The sequence below is a fragment of the Chelmon rostratus genome, chromosome 12 (genome assembly GCF_017976325.1).
Source record: "Chelmon rostratus isolate fCheRos1 chromosome 12, fCheRos1.pri, whole genome shotgun sequence".
Taxonomy (NCBI): Eukaryota; Metazoa; Chordata; class Actinopteri; order Chaetodontiformes; family Chaetodontidae; genus Chelmon; species Chelmon rostratus.
The window spans coordinates 25,942,924-25,967,712 of NC_055669.1; the positions used below are offsets into that span (position 1 = coordinate 25,942,924).

At 46.0% G+C, this 24,789-nt stretch overlaps 1 protein-coding gene across 1 annotated transcript in view; it reads right to left on the bottom strand.

The window, feature by feature from the left end:
* Nucleotides 1-12,026, bottom strand: part of tmeff1a (transmembrane protein with EGF-like and two follistatin-like domains 1a) — a 69,266-nt gene extending 57,240 nt beyond the window's left edge. The window contains exon 1 of the mRNA XM_041948366.1: nt 11,864-12,026. Coding sequence (XP_041804300.1) covers nt 11,864-12,023 — 160 coding nt within the window. The 5' untranslated portion in view covers nt 12,024-12,026. The remainder of the gene's footprint in view (nt 1-11,863) is intronic.
* Between the last annotated feature and the right edge of the window lie 12,763 nt (nt 12,027-24,789).

Sequence of the window (24,789 nt, forward strand, 5' to 3'; positions counted from 1 at the left end):
AAACATCAGATGTGCGTGGAGCGATGAGGAGGCTGCAGCCTTCCTCACATTCCACCTTTGACCGGAGCTCTCTGAACGAGGTCGTCTCGTTGCGAGTTAACGGCACCGCCTGGAGAATCTGCTCCACCTGCTGTTTGTCTCTTGTGAATCAGCTGTGAATCATATTCACACAGCAGGAGTGAATGGAAACACATCCATCTGCGTCTCCTTTCACAGATGAATTTGGACAGAAAGGCAACATTTTCCCATCCGCGTTCATCTTGGCTCCTGATTTCTATCAGTTTTCCACTTTGCTAATTTAGTCACATTTCAGTTATTTGATGTAGTCATGTTGCGTTTACTGTCAGTACACTTTGCTTTGCTCTGCTGCGTGCTGGCTGTTCTGGCATCGGCCTCCGAGCCAGCGAGACGAATGGCGGCGCCGTCACCGCGCTCCAGATACGAAGTGATTCTGGCTCCCCACAGCTTGGAAACACTCACTGCCGTTCCATTCGCTCTGACGTGCAAACCCATGCTAAATCACCACCCTTGTATTTAGCATTTTGATGAGCCCTGTATCTTTAATCAGGCCCTGCATTTCACGGAGAGGAACACTTGGTGAAATAGAGCAGCAGCGGTGTGGAGGCAGAGTCGCTCTAAATCTGACAAATGAGGCCCCCGCATCTTCACTGCCTTCATAAACCTGCCGTTCACGCCTAATCTACAGAGCCATCGACGCGTGCAGCATTACCTCGCATAATTGACAGCCTACACGTTGAGCCAATGTCACAGAAATCATTTTAATTTTCTCAGCGAGGGGGTGGAGGCAGTCGCCAAGTCTTAATTCTTCCTTTGGTTTGACGCCCAAACGTCCAGGAAGATTAAGACGTGTTACCAGACCAACCAGTCTGAAGCAGAGAGGACGAGACGCTGTCAGGACGTAGAAGCCATGTTTATCTTACGGCCGTGTCTCTTTGTCTCATCTCATATGTGCTCTACATGCAGACCGCCGCCTCAGTGGACCAACCAGCCTGAAACCCCCCCTTTGTGTTTAGTTTGTCGTCCGCAGAGGCCTTCGGCCGATGGAGCACACCCTCTGTGGGTGTGCTCCTCCGGCCGGCTCTGTTTGTGACGCTGTTACTTCATAGTGAAGCTGCAGCGTTTCTGCTCCTCGCTCACATCTTTCTGTCATCACTCCGCCGTCAGACGCCGCCGGCTTTTAATTTGCTGCTCCCGCCTCATTAAAATGAGGTGACAGGTGACCGACAACACAACACAAAGTGAACTGAAGGATGCCGCTGATGCTCAGTGGAAAGACGGATTCAGGTTTCGTCTGCTCGAACTGGAAACGTTTAAACTTCAGGATTCACAAGAACGCAATGAGCCGAGAGCGTTAACGAGTTAATACCGAGAACAACTGGACTTCCTGTCTGAGCTGCCGGAAGACTCGACAACAATGAACCAAAAAACAGAGCGGGCGAAAATTAGTTTGGGATTCAGTGTAAAACTGGAGGAAAAGAACAGTGACTTTGGTTCATCAACACCACAAAATCCACCGTGAGGAGTGATCCGACCCTGACCTTTGACCCCTGACCTCACGGTGGAGGAGGGGCAGTGGGGAGTAAAGAGGAAGTGAGGTATCGCATTCCTACAGCAGAATCACCCTGAAAATGATCCAGAGAGATCAAAGAGGTGGATCAATCAAGCGCTCGCTGCTCGTCACGTTCACGCCGTCGGTCAGACGGCGTTCAGATTTACATTTGCAGAGCGAACTTGATCTGAGGCTTCGGCTGAATAAGATTAGCCCCGTTTGAAGTGCAAACATCAGCGTTTGGTGGCGGCTGACAGCCGGCGCTGCAGGGCGAGGATGACGGGGTGTCGGCGGCGTGCGCACCTGAGGGCCTGCAGGCTACGACACACCTGTAGAGCTGCGAGATCAGCTTACCGTGAGTCTGCTCGCCGCTGATCATACACATGTGGCTTCACGCGTCCATGAGAGGGAGGGTTGTGGGTTTTGATGTGTCACCTTTATGTTTCACAGTAGATGACTCGACTGTTCCTACAGATGTGTTTCTCCTCGCCGCAGCGGCAGCGCCAAGAAACCAGAGCTTTCACATCTCCGACAAGCTGCCAAGCTGTAAATAAAAAAGATCTTATCTACAAGATCTTCTACAAGTTTTGGATTCATTGTTCAATTTATTCATCTATAGCTCATCAGAATTAAAGAGTTCCCATTCTAATCATCCAACTGCAATTACAAGATATACAACATCATAAATGAGCAAAAAAACAGCATCCACTGCTTAAAATTCTTATTAAAAACTAAATCTCTTGTCATTGTGCATAAAAATGATAATTAAATGTGAATCTTCATACTGAGGAAGAGGCAGAACTCGTGCATCACACGGTGTGATCTCTGTTAACGAGGCTGTTCAACATTCGCTGAAGTGGAAGTCGCAGGATGTTACCTGGTGCTGAGGAGGAAACACACTGATGCCGCTTTTACAGAAAGAAACATGTGAAACGTCCACTTCTGTTTGAGAACGTATGAAAATGCACATCAGAACTGAAGATTTATTAAGTGAAATGCTGCTTCACTGTTGTGATGTGACTGTCGGCACACGTTTTCGTTCCTGAACAGGTCGACGGCTAACGACTCGCTATGATACGTAGCTCCAGTACGTTAAATGCAGTCGTGTTTGTTTGGCCCATCCACCCATCCACCCCACCTCCTCCACGTGTGGACTTTCCTGTTCTTCATCCTACGTCACCTGACTTTGCTCCCGTCATAATTAAAACGGCCACCAGAGGTCGCCGCCTCATGTGAATAAGGGTTGTAATAACTTTGCCCAGACGACCTCCGACCACTTTTCTGGTGAGGACAGGCTGTTTTTTCCAGCAATGACAGCTAATGCTAACTCCCCAGTTCTTCTTCTTTTGTTTATTCCAAATAAACCCGACACGTCAAACACATGAACGAGCCACCAAGTGAGAACTAAGCTGGACAACTATTGTATTTGAGAAATTATTGACTGAGAGTGAAAAATATCCAGTAAAACACGAAACTGTTTCAGATGATGACTGAACGACAACCAACACCAACAACAAGTGACTCCACAGACTGTCGACCTCTGCAGACTCTCTGCTGACAGGCGGCCGTGGCTTCAGCCAAACAGCGCCTTGACTTTACGCCGTGTTTTATCCTCGAGGCTTAATTAAGCCTTCAAGAACCACAGCAGACTCCGAATGTCCACAAACACCTTTTATGGCCGCATGAAAGACAATTAGAAGCTTCGGTCACCCTGTGGCGCTGCAGATAATCGGTTTGCCAAAAGATAATTCCTCTCAGCTGGAGAGGAACGACGGCGGCAGAAAGTAAACTGACATCAGTGGAAAACGCTGTGCAGGTTGATCCAGTCCGGTGTGTTACACGCACTCTGTGCCGGCATTTCATTTTAGGAAAGCTCTTCTTTAAAATGAGCGAGCAGGTGGTCGGCGTGTGTTCCATGAACTGAAAGAGCACCTCGACCTCACAGTGTGCTTCATTCTTGAGGCTCAATTAAACTCCAAGAACCGAGGCTGAGGAGCGACTTGATGTTGAAATGAACTCTACTGGAGTCGGTTTTGATGTGCAACTGAAGAAATGAAAGAAATGTTCTGGCATTTCAGTTAATTAACCAAACTGAGGAAAAAGGACACAATTCAAAGTTTGCATTGATTATCTTCAGAGAGGACGATGAGTCCTGCCGGCAGCTCTGTACTGTAGCACAGACCTGAGCTAAATGCTAACAATGGCAAGCAAGTGACAACATGTGGATTAATACCATGTTGTTGAACATGTTAGCATGCAGCATGTGCTAATTAGCACAAACCACGAAGTAGCAATGTAGCTGAGCGGATACTGACAGAAACGTCAGTGAAAAAACATCCCTTAATGAAACGAACACCACTAGATTACATAGAAAGAGACTCTTCTCCCCTCGCTAGCCATCATTTTAATCTGTTCTCTTTCTTTTGGAAAAGGCTGAAAAATGTTAGACCCACGCTGTCAGCTTCTGTAATGGCTGCAATCCCTGAAGCTGTTCGCCTCCTTAACGTCTGAACAGACCTGAACGGACCATCAGGGTTGTTTCATGCCGCAATTATACAAAAAACAAAATGAAAGCAAATAAAGAGATAAATTCTTATCCGAAAACAAACATAAATGGCAACAAAACTGTCGATAAGCCTCCCAGAAAGTGAATGCAATGAGTCAAAAACATATTAATTGTATCGTGTTATAACCGAAACAGACTGGACCCACATTCACACGACAGCTCGTCAGTCTGTAATCCTGGAAATAAGACAAAACTACTGTCGAGAAAATGTTCTTACCAAGCCATTAAAGTCTTTTTAGTTTCTAAAAAAAACATTTTTTTAGGAAAATTTTCCCTCATTCTTACACAAAATTCTTGGGAAAATTCCATTTTTTGTTCACTTGCTTGAATTAAATACATGTTTAGATCACAATTTTAGACACAAAGAAGTCGAAACAATAGATTTAAATCATCGTTATCATCAGAGCAATATCTCAATTTTTTAAATATTTTTATAAATATCCAAGATTAGATGGTAAAAATGTGTTTTAGACACACTTTTGTCATGATGTGATTCAAATGAGTCAGACAAAACATGACAAGCAAAAACATCCAAAAACAAATCGTGTGTGTAATAATGTGAGAAACGCCGACCGCCGCACGTCCTCGTGTTTATTACGGACGCACAAGTGTCATCAATCAGCAGCATCGCTGTGGATACTTAAAACCTGGGGGTGGCAGCATCCTGTCTGTGCCAAAAACATGATTAATGTTGTTTCTGCTGCTGTCAGCTGCGTTTTGAATAAATTGATATTTTGCTTGTTTGCTTGTGTTTTTGCAGAAAGCAGAAAGAACATCGCGCCGTTTATCATCTGTTGGTTTTTGCTTCATTATGATGAATAAAACGCTCGTTAAGCAGAGTGAAAACACACACAGAGCTTCACCCAGAGCTCGACAGTCTCCTCCTGGTGTGGTCCTGAAATCTCTACCAACTGGAAGGAAGATGAAACCACAGGGTTCATCCTTTAATAGCCAATATCAATAAACAGTAACAACATCTGTGGACATGCTGCAATCAGTCAACACTTTAACTTTAGAATTACTAACATTAAAAACCTCCTTCAATGAGCTCCATCTAACCTTTAATCAAACTATTTCAATATCAGAATGAAGTTTCAGGCTCAACACTGGAATCCTCCGAGTAACTATTCCAGTAAATACTTAAAAAAGCATCGACTACAGTGAGGAAGACTTTATATATTATGCATATTTATATTAACATCTATACTTGAATTACAGATAATAGTAACCTTTAATCTGAATCATTATGCTAAGTGAGTGTTTCTCACTTCTTTAGAAGGTATTTAGCTGCTTTACAGACGTTTTATACGTTTCATAACTTCAGAATATGATTGTTGGAGAGCACACCACTGAATGAACTCCTGCAGAAATGCTGCAGAACGGCTGTTCAGATTAATGTTGATTATATGACAGGGTTATGATTACTGATGCATTAATGTGGTCAACACTTTAACGTTGCAGCTGATAAAAGTGGAGCTGATTTTGATGACTTTATAAAGTGCTGGGCAGCTTTAAATTCCCCCTGAGGATCAATTAAGTCTTATCTTAAGCAATAATATGACCTCGTAGTCAATTTGATTATATTATAATATTATTTTGAATCTGGAAAAAACAAAAGTCATCCAATAAAGGTGAAGTCGAAGTACAAATAAGCAGGAAATGGAATAACTCCAGCAAAGTTCAAGTCCCTAAAAACTGTACTTAGTTACTTTAACGATTTGTGAGAGAGAGCGTGATGACACGGACACGGCGGTCGATAAAGGCTTTAAGATGAAATCTGGACATTTCTGTGGCGCCAAGCTCTGAAATCCAGAACAAAGTTGCTATTTGCTGCGAACGCTCAGCGCTGGTCCTGTGCGGCGGAGGCCAAGCTGCATGTTTTCAGCATTGCAGATGTAATGTCCCATCTGAAGAGCCGCCACGCTGAACATTACAGCCAATCTGTGGACGCCGAAGAGAAACAGGCACCAGCGAAAAACAGCTGTCAGCATTTTATGTGACGGCCATCACGACAAGAGCAGGCGTAATAATACGTTAAATCCACTGCAGGTGAGACGTCAAATACGTGCTTATATCAGAATCGTAGTCTGCCAAAATAAGAGCATGGACAAAACGGATATCTGCAGAAATTCAACGTCACGCGTCCCAGGTGAGAGAGACGGCTGCACCTGTGAATCCCAGACAGGCTGAAGAATAAAGAGCTTCAGGACTCCTGAACCCCCCGGACTCCACCTGCTCGTCACACAGGTGAGTGAGGAGGTGATGTTGCTCTCATCATCAGCTGCTCTGGATCAGTGTAAACCTCATCTGCAGCTCTGTTAGTGTCAGAGCTTCTGCGGAAATTTTAATCACGCCTGTTAGCAGAATATTTGTTGTGCACGTGAGCGTCCCTCCACTCGACGTCACGACGGGGGGGGGGGGGGGGGGGTGAAGAAGCTGCAGAGCAGAGCGCTCGGAGAGGATCTCCCAGGAGGCGAGTGTTTTGAAAACCTCACAGGAGACCACATCATACAGCGTGATTTCATTTATGCCGGCTCAGACGAAGCTGGAGGAAAACTGCTCGACCGTCTGAAAGCACTTCAGTCTGAACCGAATAAAAGCTACTTATGAGTAACAGCCTCCTGTTCTGTGGAGAAACCGCCGGCTGTCGCTCATTAGAGTCCTTCAGGTTCACATTCGCACCGAGCGCGCGTTCTCAGGCGACATTACAGCGAAGCTCTGCACCTGCTGGGGTTCATCCAGGCGCTCTGCCATTTTATTATTGAAAGTAAAGCTGTGGAGCGTGATGAGGGCAAATTCTGCTGCAAAAGCCAAAAACATTTCCATTAAGAGAAACGTGCTGCAGCTTCAGAAACACATGAAAATCCAGAACAAATAGAACAACTGAAACATGCTGCAAATGAAAACCCTGCAGCAGAAAGCCAACACACACACATGAAAAGCAGCCTAAAACACACAAACTCCGAAAAAACAAACAACAGACAGCATGAGTGGACAAAGAGGTGACGAGACTTCGGCCAGGAAGCAACCTCTGCCCTCCAGAGGCTTTGGCTTTGTGCAGCATGTGTTTCTTATCCGCAGCCTGTTTCCGTTGTTCTATTCCTTTGGATTTTCGTGTGTTTTGAATCGGCATCGTTTCTGAAGCTGCAGCACGTTTCTCCTGATGGAAATGTTTTGGTTTCATGCCTGTAGCTTTGGTTCAGATCTAACAGGGTATATGTGAAAGGGAAGTCACCCCAGAGTCTAGACTAAGGGCCGGGACCAGAAAAGAAGATCCACTTGGCTGAAGCTCGGCCATCTTTAAATCACACTCTTTATGATCTTAGCATATTTAGTTTTGTCTGCACGAGTCAGCAGAGACTGATGTGTCCAACCCGTTAAGGTCATTTTCAGTCCACGCAGACGCCGTGCACTGACGTCCACGCACTCAGATCGAGCCTTAATAAATCTAAGACAACTTTACACAAGCTGAACCAGAATCAACTAAAGAAATCAAATATTTTATCCAGATCATCCCAGTGCCCAAGGTCCAGATCTCTGCTGGTTCAGCCATTATACAGCTGGAACATCTGCTGGATGTCAGTAAGCGGCTGGTAGCAGAGAAAAGAGGACCTGGTTAGAGACATTCCAGCGTGGGAAGGTTTATTTGAGCTTAGAAGTAACGAGCCAAATAACAAATATAAGCCACAGCCTCAGATCAAGAGAGAGAACATACGGCATGTTCCTCCAGGAAAATATTCCCATGTCCATGTACGCCACAAAATTACACATCCCGAACATGTGGAGGGCAGAGCTGAACCAGCTGACAGATTACCATGAGGACACTGTACGACTGACTTTAATGTCAGAGATTCAGACTCGCTGATCTGGTTTGTTCTCACAGCGTTTCGCCGACAATCAACACGAGAGTCAGACAGAACGTCGATACTTGACTTCAAACTAAAGAAGACGTCTGTCTCCGGGACGGGACAGTTCACCGATGGCTGTTTGTCCACTCTGTGCTGCTGCTGTGTCCATGAAGCAGCTGTTAACATGTTAACATTTCAAACTCTGACTGAGATCAGTGGTCGTTGATTTTAAACTCATTCGGCAAAATGTATGAACATGATATCAAGGACAACAAAAACACAGCTTTGATTCAACATTTGGCAAAAACAAATTCTGACAACTCTGAAAAGCCAAACTAAATATTGCCTTTGCCTCTTAAAATGACTCCACTGATTGCTGTGATTCTTCTAAAATGAAAAGATGTTCTGGGCTGACCGGACATTACAGCTGCAGTTCCTCCGATGGCCACTAGAGCTCAACAACACAAAAACAAAAACAAAGCCATCAATGAGCCAACTGTTGCTCTGGCTGACGTGTTCCTTCACACACACACTGTAGTTTATTCGGACTCAGTCACACACACACACACACACACACACACCGTCCTGCTGCCATAAACACTCATACAGCACCAAATGTGGGTTCATCCGCCGCTGAAAATAGTCCCAACAAACGCTCTATTTCCTCCTGTTTGTTTAATAAAAACTATAGTGAGCGGCTGTTTGAGAAAATTACTGAAGCTTCTTAAAAAATGAAACTAAATATGAGCGATGTTTAAATACTTCAGTCTTCAGTCGGAGCCAATGGGCTGCAGACAGGAAGTCAGACAGTGCTGAGAGACGAACACGTTGTTGCTATGGCCTACAAGAATACAGAATAACACAGCATAACACCAGGATTATCCTTTAAGTTAGCTGTGCTGGTTGCTGCTCGCACCTCATCTTCGCACACATCAACACGCAGCAACCAACAAGACAGACAGACAGACAGACAGACAAACAGACAGCAGCACGCAGTAAACACAACCTCCGGGCTTGCAATCGTCCTCTCAGGAATCCATAACTGACGTCAGAAATGCTAGAACCATCGTCTCCACACACTATGTTTTACAGCACAGTCATAACACCAGTGAATAATGGAGCTATGAATGCTTCATGCATCTCCGGGGCTGTATTTCCCCTTCAAACCCTGAACGCAGCAGCCTGCAGCTTCAAACGCAGTGCCATTTTCTCCTGTCCCTCCCCCGACTCTGAAAGCCTTCCTTTCTTCTGCTTTCCGGGCAACAACAGTTTTGAAAGCAGTGCAGTCAATTATCTGGTATCAGGACTCAGTGCAGTGCAACAAGGTGGTTGCTATGCATGGACCGTGTGAATTAAAAATCAAGGTGTTTGGTTTGGTTCGTGACTCGGAACATTTTCATTTGCCTCTGCAGAATGTTTGCATTATGCTCCGGTGTGTCGGAGAGCAGCGATCAGGATCAAAATGCTCCATTTCTCAATGCAAACAATGCGAGCGGCACTAGAAAAGGCGACTCAGCGGTTTATGAATAAAACATGACTGAGGCAGGTTATTCCAGACAGCTGAGAGTGACAGCTAACACTCATATACATGACTGCTGCTTTTAATGTTTAATTAACGCTAAAGAGGAAGAGCAGCATAACACCATGATGAATTTATGAATATTAGGTATTAATGCAGGATGCAAACATGTTGCAAATAGCAATGACTGTAATCCCTGTCAGAATATGATGCAGAAATATTAACATGATGGGCCTGCTGAAGCTTACTGTGGACAGAGAGTTACACAAAGGGATTTTAACAGGACAAAAGCAAATATTTTTCACACTTATCGCCTTTGAATTGGACAATTTAGCAAATAGCGAAAACAAATGAAGACGTATAAACGAATGAATACCATATTTATCATTTCTACCTGTCATGTAATCTTTAAACAGTGAGTTTATCCCTGCTGGAGCAGGTGTTTGGTTTCTAAAAGCTCTGCTCACTGTTGCTCTTAAGATTTCCATTTTCATTTTCAGGTTTTAATGTGGCCACAATAAATACGATGGATCACAAGACTTTGTAAGGTGAAGCTCTGCTGTTCTCACCATCTCTGCAGCTCTCTGGAGCTTTTTAGCCTCTTTTAGCTCCTAGTTGTGGTTTTGTGGGACATTTCCTGTCTGGCTCAGTCTCAGCTGTGATGAAGCGACTGTGCACGACCTGCCGAGCAGCAAACAGCAGACGCACACAGTTAAAGAAGAGCTGCAGAACGTAGTGCAGCATTTAGCAGCTAAAGAGCTGGAGGAGCCCCAAAGCAGAGCTAAAAGAGAGGCAATACTGGAGCTAGACTCATCAGGTGACACAAACGTGTCTCCAGATGAATGATCATGTTGCTCTGGATCTGCTGGATGTGGAAATAAGCAGCTGCTTGCTAACAAGGTCAACATACCACCTTAAAAGGTGACAATATGTCAGTGTTATCACTACAAGTTGTTTCTACTGCCCCCACATGGCCAAATGAAGTCAGTCTTTGTACTGTTTTTTAAGAAAATATGAGAAACCCAATGACGGTTTAACCAATCGATTACTTCACTTAATCAACTGTTTAATTTGTGAAATTTTATATCCCAAAATGTCAAATCAAAAACACCTGGCACATCTTCCTGGAGCTGAAGTGGAATCTTCAAAGTATTAATTCTGGGTACATCGTATCTGTTGTATTGATGGTTCTGACTGTTTATCATGCAGTCTCACACACTGAAACCAGCAGATCTTTATTATTTTTATCCGACAAAAATGACCACAGCTGGAACTGATTATTGATCCTGTCAGCTCGGCTATTTCTGAGCCACTGTGCAGAACCGCCCGATGCTTTCTGGAGGATTTGCTGTCGGCATGTTGTGTTGTTGACGACGCACTCTATCAGTGTGTGTAACCCCTTTATTATTGGAAATCAGACTGTAAATGTTTAATCTGTTAATTACTTGTCAGACTACAAGTGATTCACAGGTTTGTTTTAAACGAAGCTGAAATGCTCGTCACATCTTGGAGCACAGAGACGATTACAGACGACTTCTTTTGTCTTTGTTCAGTCACTTTCTTTGTTCTGTTACTTGCTGCTGTATATATAACATAAAGCATGTTCAGTTTATTTGTATAATTCATAATGTCTTTCTTCACAAGCAGCCAAAACCCAGACAACCGAATTTAAAATATCAAAAACAAACTGTTTACAGAGGTCACTGATTCCTGACCGAGCCATCAGTGCTATCAACCGCTTTGAGTTAAATTAAATCCAGACAACATCACTTCTGAGAAACCTCCATACACCATGAGCCTCTACATGTAAGTACAGCAGCAATATCATAATAAACTCTCCATAGGAATATGTATTGATCTGTACAAGCGATTTAAATGCCTCCTATAGGTCCCAATACTCATGTTCTAACCATACTATTGATTTTTCATCCAACCTGCAGGAATATTAACATGATCCTGTCACCTTTCAGTCAGCTGGAAAATAATGATGCAGCACAAACAGTCCAATAAGGACAGGAGACATCTGATAGCTTATTAAAGCCACTATAATTAGACTCCTCTGGTACCTTATGAGATGCAAAGGTCACCATAAACTCTGAGCACCACAGAGGCGCAAACGTCACGACAGGAACATGACAGAGATCTCAGGAGCTGATTGTAGCAGCATTACAGCCATAACACGGATTTTTCGGGCAGAATCACATGAACTGCGCGTTGAGCTGTCAACATTACACGAAGGTGATGCTGCTTTTTCTCCAGCATGAAAGTGATTATTCCACAGGGTGCACACACCCACAACAGACGCATCACAGCGGAGCACGCACGGCCGCGCGGCCGCGCCAGCGCGGCAGCTCTCTTACCTGTGCAGTCCCTCCCTTTGCCTTTGCACTCTCCGCTCTGTGGGTAATAAGACGCCCGAGCCTCCGGCAGGTACAGCAGCAGACACAGCAGGCAGGCGGACACCAGGTACCGGACAACCCCGCCGGGACGCCCGAGACACCTCCCAGGGCCTGACACCATGATGAAGATGGTGATCCAACCTCCAGACAGCGGCAGACTAATCACTCGGTTCTCGATTCAGGTGAAGAGGCGTGCAAACAAATCAGCGTAATCCCCGGTGAAGCACACAGAGACGCCCGGCCGCCGCACGCTGTGTCCCGCTGGAAGGAGAGCAGAGAGAGCGCACAAGTCTGCGGTGAAGATGGAGGAATGTGCACAGAGCTCCTCGCCTGATTCCGCATTCAGGAAGCCTCGGAGGCGGTCCGGCTTGTCCAGAGAGGGAGCACAGGAGGCAGCGGCAGCATTCTCCGTCCAGCCATCCGTCCTTCCTCCGCACCGAAGCCACGCGTCTTTTTAGGTAGATTTATCTGATACAGCTTAAATCTGTCGGGTGTCGCGCACCTAGCTATCCCCCGGGTCCTGATTTCCAGTCGGGCTGCTTATCGCGGCGCTCCGCCTGTATTTCTCCGCGCGGTAATGAAGCGGTTCACGGTTCCGGCGGAGCGGAGACGCGGTGCGTAACGAGAGCAGCAGCTGCAACCACAACAAAGAGATCCGGACTGAGGAGAGGACAGACAGGCTGGTCACGTGAGAGGATGCAACACTCCTCTCCACCTCCACGCCCCCACCGCACGCGCGCACGCACTCACACCTTACACGCAAACGCAACCCAAAGAAGGCAGGAAGGCCACAGAGATGCGGAGTGAGAGCACGAGTGATTCAGTGTCATCACAGTGTCATCACAGGGTCTACAAGTCTGAGCTGACTGATAATCATCATCATCATCACATATGGCTTCATCTGGTTCAGTGTTTGCAGGCCCAAATTAACATAGTTATCAATGAGAGGAAGTAGTTGACATCCTGAAGTGTGTTATGAACAGTGCAGATGACGTGTGTGATGATGCTTCAGCTTCGTCTCACCTGAAACTAAACCAGGCATGACGCTAAAAACTGATGTCAAACACTTTCAAACATCTAAACACAGGTGATTGTTCCTTCGATCAGCAGAGACAGGATGGACTCCCAGATGTCCTCATTTAGAAAACACAGGAAGGACGTCTTCTGGATGCTTTGACGTGCACCTCCGACCGGACAGCAGGCGCCACGATGGCCTCCATTCATTTGCACCGACGTTGCTCGCCACACACATGAATCAAAAAGCTTTTTCTAGCTTCCACGCCGTGTGTCCCACAGCACAGGCTCAGTTTCTCCCATAGACTTCACAGTGGAAAGACACCACACAAACACAAATGATTTTTCAGAAACATTCATGGTTTAAACATGGCCGAAATATAAACATATATAGTAAATTAAATCTGATGGCCAAACTTTAGATTTCATGAACATAAATACAGATATTTATGTAGATTAATATATATAGTAAATTTTGGATATACCATTCGAGAATTTTACTGAACGTAGATCAGTTAAGGCTTCGTGCTGTGGTCTCACTGTGCCAGCAGCACTTTCAGCTTTGGGTGCACCTTGTTCAGGCCTTTTACTGACTTTTACTGGACTGATTGGGGGTTAAAACTCAATAAAAAGACTTTTTATTTGCTCTGTTTCTTTGAATCACACAGTGAGCTTGAACAAGGCTCAATATGCAAAATATATTCAACGACTACGTGTGTCTTTGTTCAAAGGATGAGTGGCGTCACGTGCACCTCACTGAGTAAGGAAGGCTGCGTCGATGTTGGACATATTGGCTTCTGTGTAACGTGGCCTCTTCATGGCCCTGGATTTGGAAAAATCCTAAATCCGCCCCTGGTAGAGACCGAGCTTGTTGGCAGTTGGAGATCTCCTGGCAACAGTTATCAAGACATCACATTTATAGTTGAGGTCTTCAGGGGAAAAACTGGGCATGTTTTTAGTTATTTATCGGCAGCCAGCAGAGCAGAGACGCCGTATCATCACTTAATACCTCCATGTTTACTCGTACATAACCGTGTAATGTGCCATTGACATGCATCAGAAGAAAGATCGCAGGGACTCTTTCAATAAAAACTGCTCCATAGCACTACAAGAGGAGAGAAACACCATAAGGTACCTTTAATCAGTCTGAATATTATTATATGAACGTTTACAGGTGGAATGTTTCCAACATGATCGATAATATCATGACTTTCCTTTCAGGGCTTTTTGGTTGTTGCTGGTTTATAGAAAGATTGAAGTCTTCAGGTGTTAAATTTTGTTCATTCCACTAAAAAATGTGACTGTTTCAGAGATCTTCATCGCCTCTGTATCATCCTGTGGAGGGATTCCTGAGCTCGTTGTTTGAACAGGACCCAACACGACTCATTAAACTCTCCATGTTGACTGGATTAATATTTACACAGCTCAGATTGGCTCACGGCTCCATTTTGGGCAGCGCTGGCACTCCACCAAGACGGACTAGTGGACTAATTTGGCACGCCACCTTTCATCCAGCTGCTGTTGGTTTGTCGTCTCTCCGTCAGGCTCAGGCTGTTTTTCTCACATGGTGGCAGCAGCTGCAGCTGCAGCGGCGGCGGCGGTGGCGGTAGATGTGAGTCCTCCGCGGTGCTGTTGGACATGGTTGGTTCCACGCCGGCAGCTCTAGCGGCTCTCCCGGGCGCTATCGCCACCTGCCAGACGGCAAAGTGGAGCAGGCCTGTTCTAAATCACTCACAATGCTGCTGATTAGCTTCTTGGACGAGGTTAAAGACCTTCCAGAAGGTGAGGAAGGAGAGACCAGAGCAGAAATGAATGAAGTCTTCCCTGATTTACTTCACTTCCGACAGACGCTGAGACCGGCAAGATTAATGGCTAACCCTCATGTTGATGACCAAGTAACTCCTGAGCAAGGCACTGAACCTGCTGCTGGGAGGCAGATATGAAGCAGTGTCGTGGCTGCACTCACTGGTTGGCTCCCAGTTAGATGGCACCTGGCTACTTCCTGAGGAGAAACCAAGCATAACGGTAATACCTCGTACTACCTCTGCAGCACATTTCTAACTGGCCTCTTCAATGGCCGCGTTTGCCTCAATGGCCACTTGAGGGCAGCAGAAACAAGCAATGAACATATCATCATATTTTCAGCTGATGCAGCGAACTAGCAAACAGTTCTGCATTTCCACATCCAGCAGATTAAAGCAACACGATCATTCATCTGGAGTCGTGTTTGTGTCACGCACTGTCAGTCCAGTGTGCTCTCTCTTTTAGCCCTGTTTTTGGTCTCCTCCACCTCCTCTGGGAAATATCTGGCTCTTTAGCAGCTGGCATCCTCCCAAGAAAAATGGCAGTGACATCGCCCTCTAGTGGCTGGAGGGAGGAATTGATGGATGGGCCATCATTGTTCCCTAACCTTAACCTTAACTGGGTGTTTACTATGGTAACCATGACGACAAAGGTCCCCTAGCCTTAACAAAGAAGTCTTTTAAACCCAGACCACGACGTCTGTCCTGCTGTGTGTTGCTCTAAAGGCGCTTCAACCCCGACGCCACCAAAGGTAACTGGACTTCCCCCTCTTGGAGTCCTGAAGCTTTACGGATGAGAGTTAAAATGTTTTTAACGCTGCTCAGAAAACCCATTTGAGTCTGGATGTCCTGCGATCTGGAAATCTAGAAAGTTTCACTTTCATTACAACATAAAGCCAAAAGAGACAACAATCCTGCAGTTACAGGACAAACCAGCAGCTGGTGTAAATACAGGAGGAAACTATGGAATAAAAATGTGATTTGAAAACTGATTTATTAAAATCTTGGTAGGCGGATTGTTCCAGACTTTCAGGGCTTCAAGACAAATGAGTCGTATTTGTGCTTTTTTATCTCTAACACTCTTAAACCTGAGCACTCCAGTCGTATAAGCTGTCAGACACTGGCCTTTGTTAGTGTATAACAGCTTTTTATGAGCGAGCAGTCACTGCCGAGCTCCTTAAACGTCTATGAAGGAAAAGAAAACGTTCACAAGACGAAGATTCACTCGTGGTTTCTGAATTATCTCTGAGCACATTCCATGCTTTGGTTTTTATCTTTATCTACATTTCTTTTGCTGAAACCTCGACTCATATATTCAGACATGCGCCATCTGATGAAGTAAAACCTTTACAGCTTGAACTCCAACACTTTAAAACCAATTAAGTGAATTTGGCAGGAGCCAGCAAATCCTCATTCCTCCATGTTTAAGAGACACAAGGTGAAGAACTAATGGAAGAACTGAAGTGCTGAACAGGTTCTGTCTGAATTTCTCATTAAGCTTCATCTACTTTGGCCTCAGCGTTCGGGGTTTTAACCAAAGCCTGACGGTCGTCCGGCAGTCGCTGTCAGATTATTCCTCCACCATATGTCTCAAGAAGAGAATTACAGCTTACTCGGCACCGATCAGGCTCGTTACATATTCATTAGTGGTTGGTTTTAGTTTCTAACTAATTCCCGAGAAGGTTTCCTTAAATTATTCTGAACTTCAGCTGTGAGGAAAGTAGAGACGCTGTTTAACGTGTGGAGATCAGTTCAAGCAAACGTATCAGTGAACAGCGTCACTGTGAGTGAAATCAGTGCTGATTGGACGTTTTCAAAGGGAAAATTCAAAATATTATCATGAGTTTACTATATAAAGTACTTTATACTTCAACTTAATACTACTACCACACTGTATCTCAGTACTCCACCACATTTGTCTGACAGTTTTAGTTACTAGTTACTTTACAGAGTAAAATTTTTCACACCCTTCCTGTCCGGTGAAAAGCACGTATCTCCGGATGTGTTTCTGAATGTTTGTGATAGACTGAAGGTACGAGGTTCTCACAGGACAAACATGTGATGATCTTCTAGAATATGATGCATCGCTGCAGATTAAACCAGCCGACAGGATATAAATGAGCTCAACCTGAAACGTCCACATTAATGCAGCAGGAATATTAATCCACAAACATCAGATATGATGAGAAACACTGACAGGAACATTTTACTGCTACACGAATACTTTTATTTTAAGTACTTTAAGTACATTTTGTTGCCAATACTTTCATATTTTTATTTAGGCTTTTGAGTGCAGGAGTTTGGTGTAATTATTCAATTATTAATTCTCCACCGCTGATTCAAATATGAGCGTTTCAGTCGGCCCGTGGTGGAGGTCGGGCCTGTGTGGGTGGAGGGGTCCGTCTCCTGGAGACCGTTTGAGGGTGTTTCTGTTCGGCTGAGAGCGGAGCAGCGGCCAGGACTGCGAGGACAGAATGTGTTTTCGGGTTAGCTGTCCTCAGCTGAGACGGTTAGCTCCATCGAGGCTCTGTCGCCTTTTCTCAAATCCTAATTTTCAGGCTCCAGTAACCGACCGAGAATTGGCTCAAACACCCCAGGCAGGTTTTTCTACAGTCTGTTTTTCCGTCTTCCTACATTAAGACACAAAGCCTTTGTTGGTGGGCTGCCTGCCTGCTGTAATGGAGTGTAAATGGGAGGGTTGGAGGGGAGGAGAGAGGGGACGCTGTGGATTGTAGAGCCTAAATGGAAGACAGGGATGGCAAATCAGCGATACTAATTCAATTAAGTTCCACGATAGTTATCTCTAATTGGCTTACTGCGTTTGTTGTGGATTGGCAGACACTGAGAGTCTGTCGTTTTACAGCGGCGTCACTGGAAGGACGTCTCGTTGTAACATAATATAAGAGCAGGAAATAAGAAATGCTGCAAGCTGCAGCACTCAGATGTTCCACAACCCTGATTCCAAATCAGCTGGGACGCTTTTTTAAAACAGAAATAAAACAGGAAGTGATCACCTGCTGATCCTTTCTGACACAAACTGACCTGAAAACAGCACAAAGTCAATATATTAACTGTTGGATCTCTGGATTTCTGTAAATATCTGCTGATTCTGAATCTGATGCAGCAACTAAAGACTGGGAAAGATGTGGAACGCTCCAAAAACACCTGTTCAGGTAAACAGGTGGATTGGTAACAGGTGATAGCATCATGATTGAAAGGCTCAGTGGGTCACAGCGAGGATGGAGCGAGGGTCAACACTATGTGAACACGTGATTGGATGAAGAGATTAATACCTGGACTCAGGTACACCTCAGGAAACTGCTGTCAGAGAACACTGATTGATCCATCCATCCATTATCTATACACCGCTGAATCCTTTGCAGGGTCACGGGGGGGCTGGAGCCTATCCCAGCCGTCTCTCAGGCGAAGGCAGGGGACACCCTGGGCAGGTCGCCAGCCTACCACAGGGCTACACATACAGACAAACAACCACGCACACCGGGGACCTTCTAGCTGTGTGGCGACGCTGCTAACCACCGAGCCACCGTGCAGCCCACTGATTGATTGGAAATGATTTTACTCTGTTTTTATACCAAAGTGTAAAAATATAGAAAATAAAAGTAAAATTCCTGCATTTGAAATCTTACTAAAGTATTCGAATCCAAATATGCTTAAAGTACTGAAAGTCAAAGTGTGAATATAAAAACATGTATATGACTGGATTAGAAATATTGATGCACTACTGTGGAGCTCATTTTAAATATCTATATACTCTATGATAATATGTGATAACTTATTAATGGATTTCTACTGTTTATTGATAATCTGGACTAATAATTAATGTTGCTGAATAAATGTCGTGGGGGTAAAAAGTTTAAAGTAGTGAAGAAACACTAAAAACCTCAAAATTGTACTTAATTACAGCACTTGAGTAAATGTACTTAGTTACATTCTGTCGTCCTGCAGGTCAGGTCAGAAAAAGCAAACTGAACATAACTGAACAACACAAGAGCAGGATCTCCCTGGATGATTAGAAACCTCCACCTGGGGGGGACGCGGCTGTTTCGGGGGTTTTAGCTCTGATCCTGACTGTAGCGTGCAGACTCTAATTTCCTCCACCATCTGTAGCATGAGCCCTTCCACGGGGGAGGGTCGACCCCCTCTGCTGCTGGTAACGGGGGGGATAATCCAAACCATCCTGCGGGGCTGGAGAGAGGAGGGGAGGGGGTCGAGTTTAACCCTTCGCTAATCACCACACAACCCTTTAACTGCCGGAAAAAGAGCCTTAACGAAGCATCTAATCTCCACGTCCTCAGCGATCAGTCTGAAGTTCTCCTGGAAACCAGTGATGCAGGACAGAAAGTCCCCCAGAGGACACAGAGGACACAGAGGACACAGGGGCCACACAGGACACAGAGGCCACAGAGGCCACAGAGGACACAGAGGACAGAGGACACAGGGGCCACAGAGGACACAGAGGCCACAGAGGACACAGAGGACACAGAGACCACAGAGGACAGAGGACACAGAGGACACAGAGACCACAGGGGCCACAGAGGCCACAGAGGACAGAGGCCACAGAGGACAGAGGACACAGAGGACACAGAGGCCTCAGAGGCCACAGAGAACAGAGGACACAGAGGACACAGAGACCACAGGGGCCACAGAGGGCACAGGGGCCACAGAGGCCACAGAGGGGACAGAGGACAGAGGACACAGGGGCCAAAGAGGACACAGAGGACAGAGAGACCACAGAGGAGACGGAGGACACAGAGGCCACAGGGGCCACAGGGGCCACAGAGGACACATAGGACAGAGGACACAGAGACCACAGGGGCCACAGAGGATGCAGAGGACAGAGGACACAGAGGACACAGGGGCCACAGAGGACACAGAGGACACAGAGGAGACAGAGGCCACAGAGGCCACAGAGGACACAGGGGCCACAGAGGACACAGAGGAGACAGAGGCCACAGAGGCCACAGAGGACACAGAGGACACAGGGGCCACAGAGGACACAGAGGAGACAGAGGCCACAGAGGCCACAGAGGACACAGAGGACACAGGGGCCACAGAGGACACGTCCTCAGCCTTCCTGTTTCTGTTGATTTGTCTGTCGCAGCATGATGTCATTCACTTAGAAGGGGACTGAATGCTCTTTAACCACTTTACTGTCCATCATTTGTCCTTTTCAGTACGAAAGGACGGAAACAATGAGAGGTTGATTAGGTTGGAGCTCAGAGTACTGTTATGTACTGATTTGTAAAAGTGATTTCAAAGCAGCGGTTGACTGATTCCACATCAGTAAAAACAGAACGGTTGACTTGATGATGACGATGTAAAGGATGAAGAATGATCAGTCAGTTGTCTTGGAAACCTGCTGCAGGCGTCTGTTGTCTTCAGTCTCCTCCGATCAGGAGCGGACTGTGATCTGTCATCATCACAGTCTGAATGTTATCCAGAAGCTTCACTGGTTCATCATCATATCCTGTAATTAGATCGCCGGATGAAATCAAAGGTGAAGCGAGAAACGATCGTCCTGCGCTGAATGTCCTCTGTGACTCATCTTGATTTAATTTTTTCAGTGAGACTCGTCATCAGGTTCTCTGGAGATGGAAATGTGGCTTCTTTTGAACGGATTCGTGCTCTCGGCTCTCGTTTAGCTCGGCGTTGCGGTGACAGATGGAGGAAAAAGTCATTTCCTTTGTCGGCTCCGATGTGAGCTAAAGGAGAACGAGGCCTGAAGGCGAACGAAGTTCAATCACCTGTATTTAAATCCCGCGTCGGTTCAATCTGATGTCCTCAGGTGGGATGACAGGCGTCAGGCTTTCAGTGGTCGGCTTTGCCTTTTTTATCTGAGAAAAGGACATTTCCTGAAATATTTTGGGGTTCTGGACAAAACAAGACAGTGTGTGAGCAGAAAGTGACATTTTTCAGGCTCTTCTGACATTTGATTGGCCAATCTGAAAAGAAAAGAAAATAATAATGATGAAAATAAATTAATGTACAGACTGAGAAACCAGTCTACAAACCAGTAACTTCAGTGAAAAGGACTCAGCGTATGTTAATGTAGGTCATGAAAACGCTCAAACAGAGAACTACAACCTCTAAACTGGACTGAAGTGCAGAACTCGCTCTCATTTTGTCTGATGTCTCTGTTAAAATGACTTTCAGCTGCCACATGACAAACTGATGAACAACGTGTCATCCCCGCATTTTCATCCCTGACAAATGTCTCGAGCTGAACTCGTCATTTTCTCAGTTTATGGTCTTTATCTGGTATCTTTCCTCTGATTCAAATGTTATTGGAGTCATTAATTATGTGAGGCCTGCCCACAGGAAGAATCCCCCTCAGTGCAGCTCGGTGCAGAGCGAGGTGTCCCATCACATCACATCACATCCAGCCACACAGAGACTCTGAAACATCGGATTAAAGGAACGTTCTGACATCCGAACAGACAACTTCAATGGTTTCAATCACCCGCCGGGATTAATTAAAGTACTCGATCAATCAATTAAACATCTGACCAATTAGACCCTCGGCCAACGATAACCAAGATGATGTCACCTTTCACGTCTCGTTTAGGACGACACACATTACTTTGACTCTCTGACATCCAATCATGGATGAAAAACACACGACCAACCCCCCCAACAAGATCAGAGGACATTTACAATCTGACTCCTTTCTACAAATACAGCCAGTCTTCAACTGTGATAGAGGATGATGATGATGAAGACGATGGACGATGTGTTGCAGTGCAGCCTGACGGTGGTTCACTGTCAATGAAATCATTATTGAAGGCTAAAGTGAGCTTCTTTCTCCAGGTTTTTGTCTGAAACAGTTTAAAATGAAGCTGATGTGTGGGGGCCAGGAGCGCTGCAGCGTTCAGAGGCGTCTGACACGGCAAACAGGGCATCATGTGATCATCAGCATCCTGACGAAGACCAGCTGCACGGACCGGACGTTCATTTTTAGAGTCAGAAATATGTGAATATCTTTCATTTCTAAGACAAAGATGCTTGTTTTTCTCTCTCCTCTTCCTCCTGTGATGCTGACAGACTAACTGCAGCACCAGCCCTGTGCAGGCCGTTTCCCATCAGCCCCTGCTCTCCCTCGCTGTGGTGGTCCTGCGCCCCCCGCTTCGCTTCGCTGATTATCATTCGGACTCTGACTCAATCAGGCAGTCGATCTGTTAATGAAGTGGACTGATTTGAGACCTGCAGATTTACCACCCAAACCTTCGGCCCCCCTCCTCAACTCCCACAGCACCACCCAAACCCAACCCCCCATCCCCCAATTGATTTAGCCGAGCCACGGATCAGAGAGCGGCCTTACCAAAGCAGCTCGTATTGATTTGACCCCGCCAACATGATCCAAATTCGATTCAGTTTTGACCTATAAGAAACAAGTCGGCCATTGTGGTACTCAGGGATCTGAGAAATAGATATTTTCTGTTATTGACACGGTTTCTGAGCTGCAGCCGAAGCTCAGAACACACTGAGTGCTGCAGCGCTGCGATAAGGACTCCTCAAAATATTCCACCCTCTCTGAACCTGTCCCTTACTGAGCCTCTGGGATGAATAAAGTTCCGTAAATTGAATTAAAAACAGACGTACGCTGGGATGAAAGATGCCCCTTCAGACATCGAGTCATTTTCAGCCATGCCGGTGCAGATGTGTCGGGGAACAGAACAGAACTCATGAGCACCGGGACACAATCAGCTTCTTTCTGATCCATAAAAAGCCTGAAAACACCTCTAATTAGACTTCGTTGCCAGACATGAAGACGAAGATGACTGTCAGGTGCAGATATTCTGGAACATAAAGTCAGCATGGATCATAAAAGCAGCTAAATCTGTGGGGATCTGCAGTTTCCTATTGTGTCTTTGTGCTTCCCTCTCCCTCCCTCTCCTGTCTGTCAGGTAAGCTTGTGTGTGGGCGTGGCTGACAGGTTTGGCCCGGCCTCCTCCTCTCCTGAGCGCAGGTGTTTCCAGCCAGTATTCGTCGATTCATCAGTTTTCCCTCGTGGTAACGACCAACACCTCGGCTAAATCTCTGAGTATGTTTTTATTTCAGTTTTCTGTCACCTGCGTTCCTGACTCTTGGTTTTTTTGTGCCCAGGTGTCAAACAGCCGTCTGCCGTGCCACCCTCACCTGGCCTGCTCCTGTCGCTCATTTATTAAACTACTGACTTCTCTTCCTCCACTCCTGCCTCCTCCGTCTGAGTGCAGCAAACAAAGTCAGGCTTTTCATCCAGAGGCTTCGAGGCTTGCAGCGGAGGCTACCGTCTTGGGATAGGCTGACTCTTCCGTTCACACATCGTACTGTTGGCGATCGGGGGGTTGATGGGAATCTGTTCGTTCAGCCGTCTACACCTAGTGTGTTCTGGGCTAACCCCAGTGTCTCCAAAGGAAGGAAGGCACCCATGAGGATCCTGTTCAGATGCTGAACTGGTTCCTTTCAATGGTTCTGCTCAGAGCTCCAGAAGTTCTGAGCTCCTTACCCTGTCTCTAAAGTCCTGTTTGCACTGCCATTAATGTGCATCTTAGGTGATCCGATCACAAGCAGACAGCTCTAAGTTCAGGCATGAATGCACACATCTTGAGGACGCATCAAGATCCAATCACTCAGACCATATTCGGAGGTGGTCTGGGCCTCATCAGGCCACATTCTTTTAGCAGTGAATGAGGGCTCGTCCTCTGTGTAAGGTTTAGGTGTGGAGGTTATTTACTGACTGAAAATGGATGGATTACATATGAAACGTGCTGCACAACATCTTTGCAAACAGAAATGTTGTACATGTTTATTTGCAGATGGAGCAGTGATGTAAGATCCAATCACAAGCGGTCACTGGAGTCCTGTGGAGACTCGTTCTAACGCCAGGAGTGAACCAGACTGTCTGCTTGTGTTGGGACTACCCAGCATCCGAGGTGATGCCAGGTGTAAACCGGACCCCAGGCTGAGCCCAGACAACCTACAGACGAAAGTAATTCGGCCAACACAGCGATCTGCTTGTCACGCTCTACTTTACCTTCACTTGTGAACAAGACCCTGAGATACTTAAACTCCTTAACATGGGGCAGCAGCTCACTCCCAACCCAGAGGGAGCAATCCATCATTGTCCGGCAGAGAACCACGGTTTCAGACCTGGAGGTGCTGACTCTCATCCCGACTGCCAAGGTCATGGTCTGATGAAGCCAACAGAACCACGTCATCTGCATCCTCCCCTGGTCTGTGCCTTGAGATCCTGTCCATGAAGATCACAAACAGAATCTGTGACAAGGGACAACCCTGGTGGAGGCCAGCACCCACTGAGACATGTTTGGCTTTGTTGCTCCATAATAAGTTTTACCTTGCGGGGCAGCTGGATTCATCAGATCAAGAGATCAAGATCACACAAGAATCCATCTTACCTACACCTCTGTTGCCAAACCACGGTGGTTCAGACTATCAACGTCCTTCAAGGAACGACTGGCAGCTACGGGCGGCTGTGGTGTTCACCAGGACACAAGAATGGCGGCTCCTAAAGAGGTTAGCGTAGCTGCTGCTGTAGCATCCGTTCTATCAGAACTGGAGAGTTTTTCTTCATTGAAAGAAGAGCAAAGAACGACACTGAAGCTTTTTCTCCATGAAAAGATCTTTTCACTGTTCCTTGACTGATTTTGGCAAAAGTCCCTCTAAGTCAGGCATGTCAAACTCATTCCATAAAGGGCCGTGTGGCTGCAGGTTTTCGTTCCAACCAAGGAGGAGCACACCAGGCCAACGAATCAACATCAAGGGATCCCTTAGTTATCAGCTCAAGATCAGCTGATTAAATGATTCCAGCCTGGTGTGCTCCTCCTTGGTTGGAACGAAAACCTGCAGCCACACGGCCCTTTATGGAATGAGTTTGACATGCCTGCTCTAAGTCATCTGGTTCATTGATCTGATTGGTTGAAGTTAGCCTGTTATAGACAGATGCTTCAACCAATCACCTGCTCTGTATTTACTGAAAGTGCCTGCTCTTTTCCAAACAGTTTGCAAGGATGACTTCCTACTTGGCTCTGGTAACAAACCATGTGGCGCCTC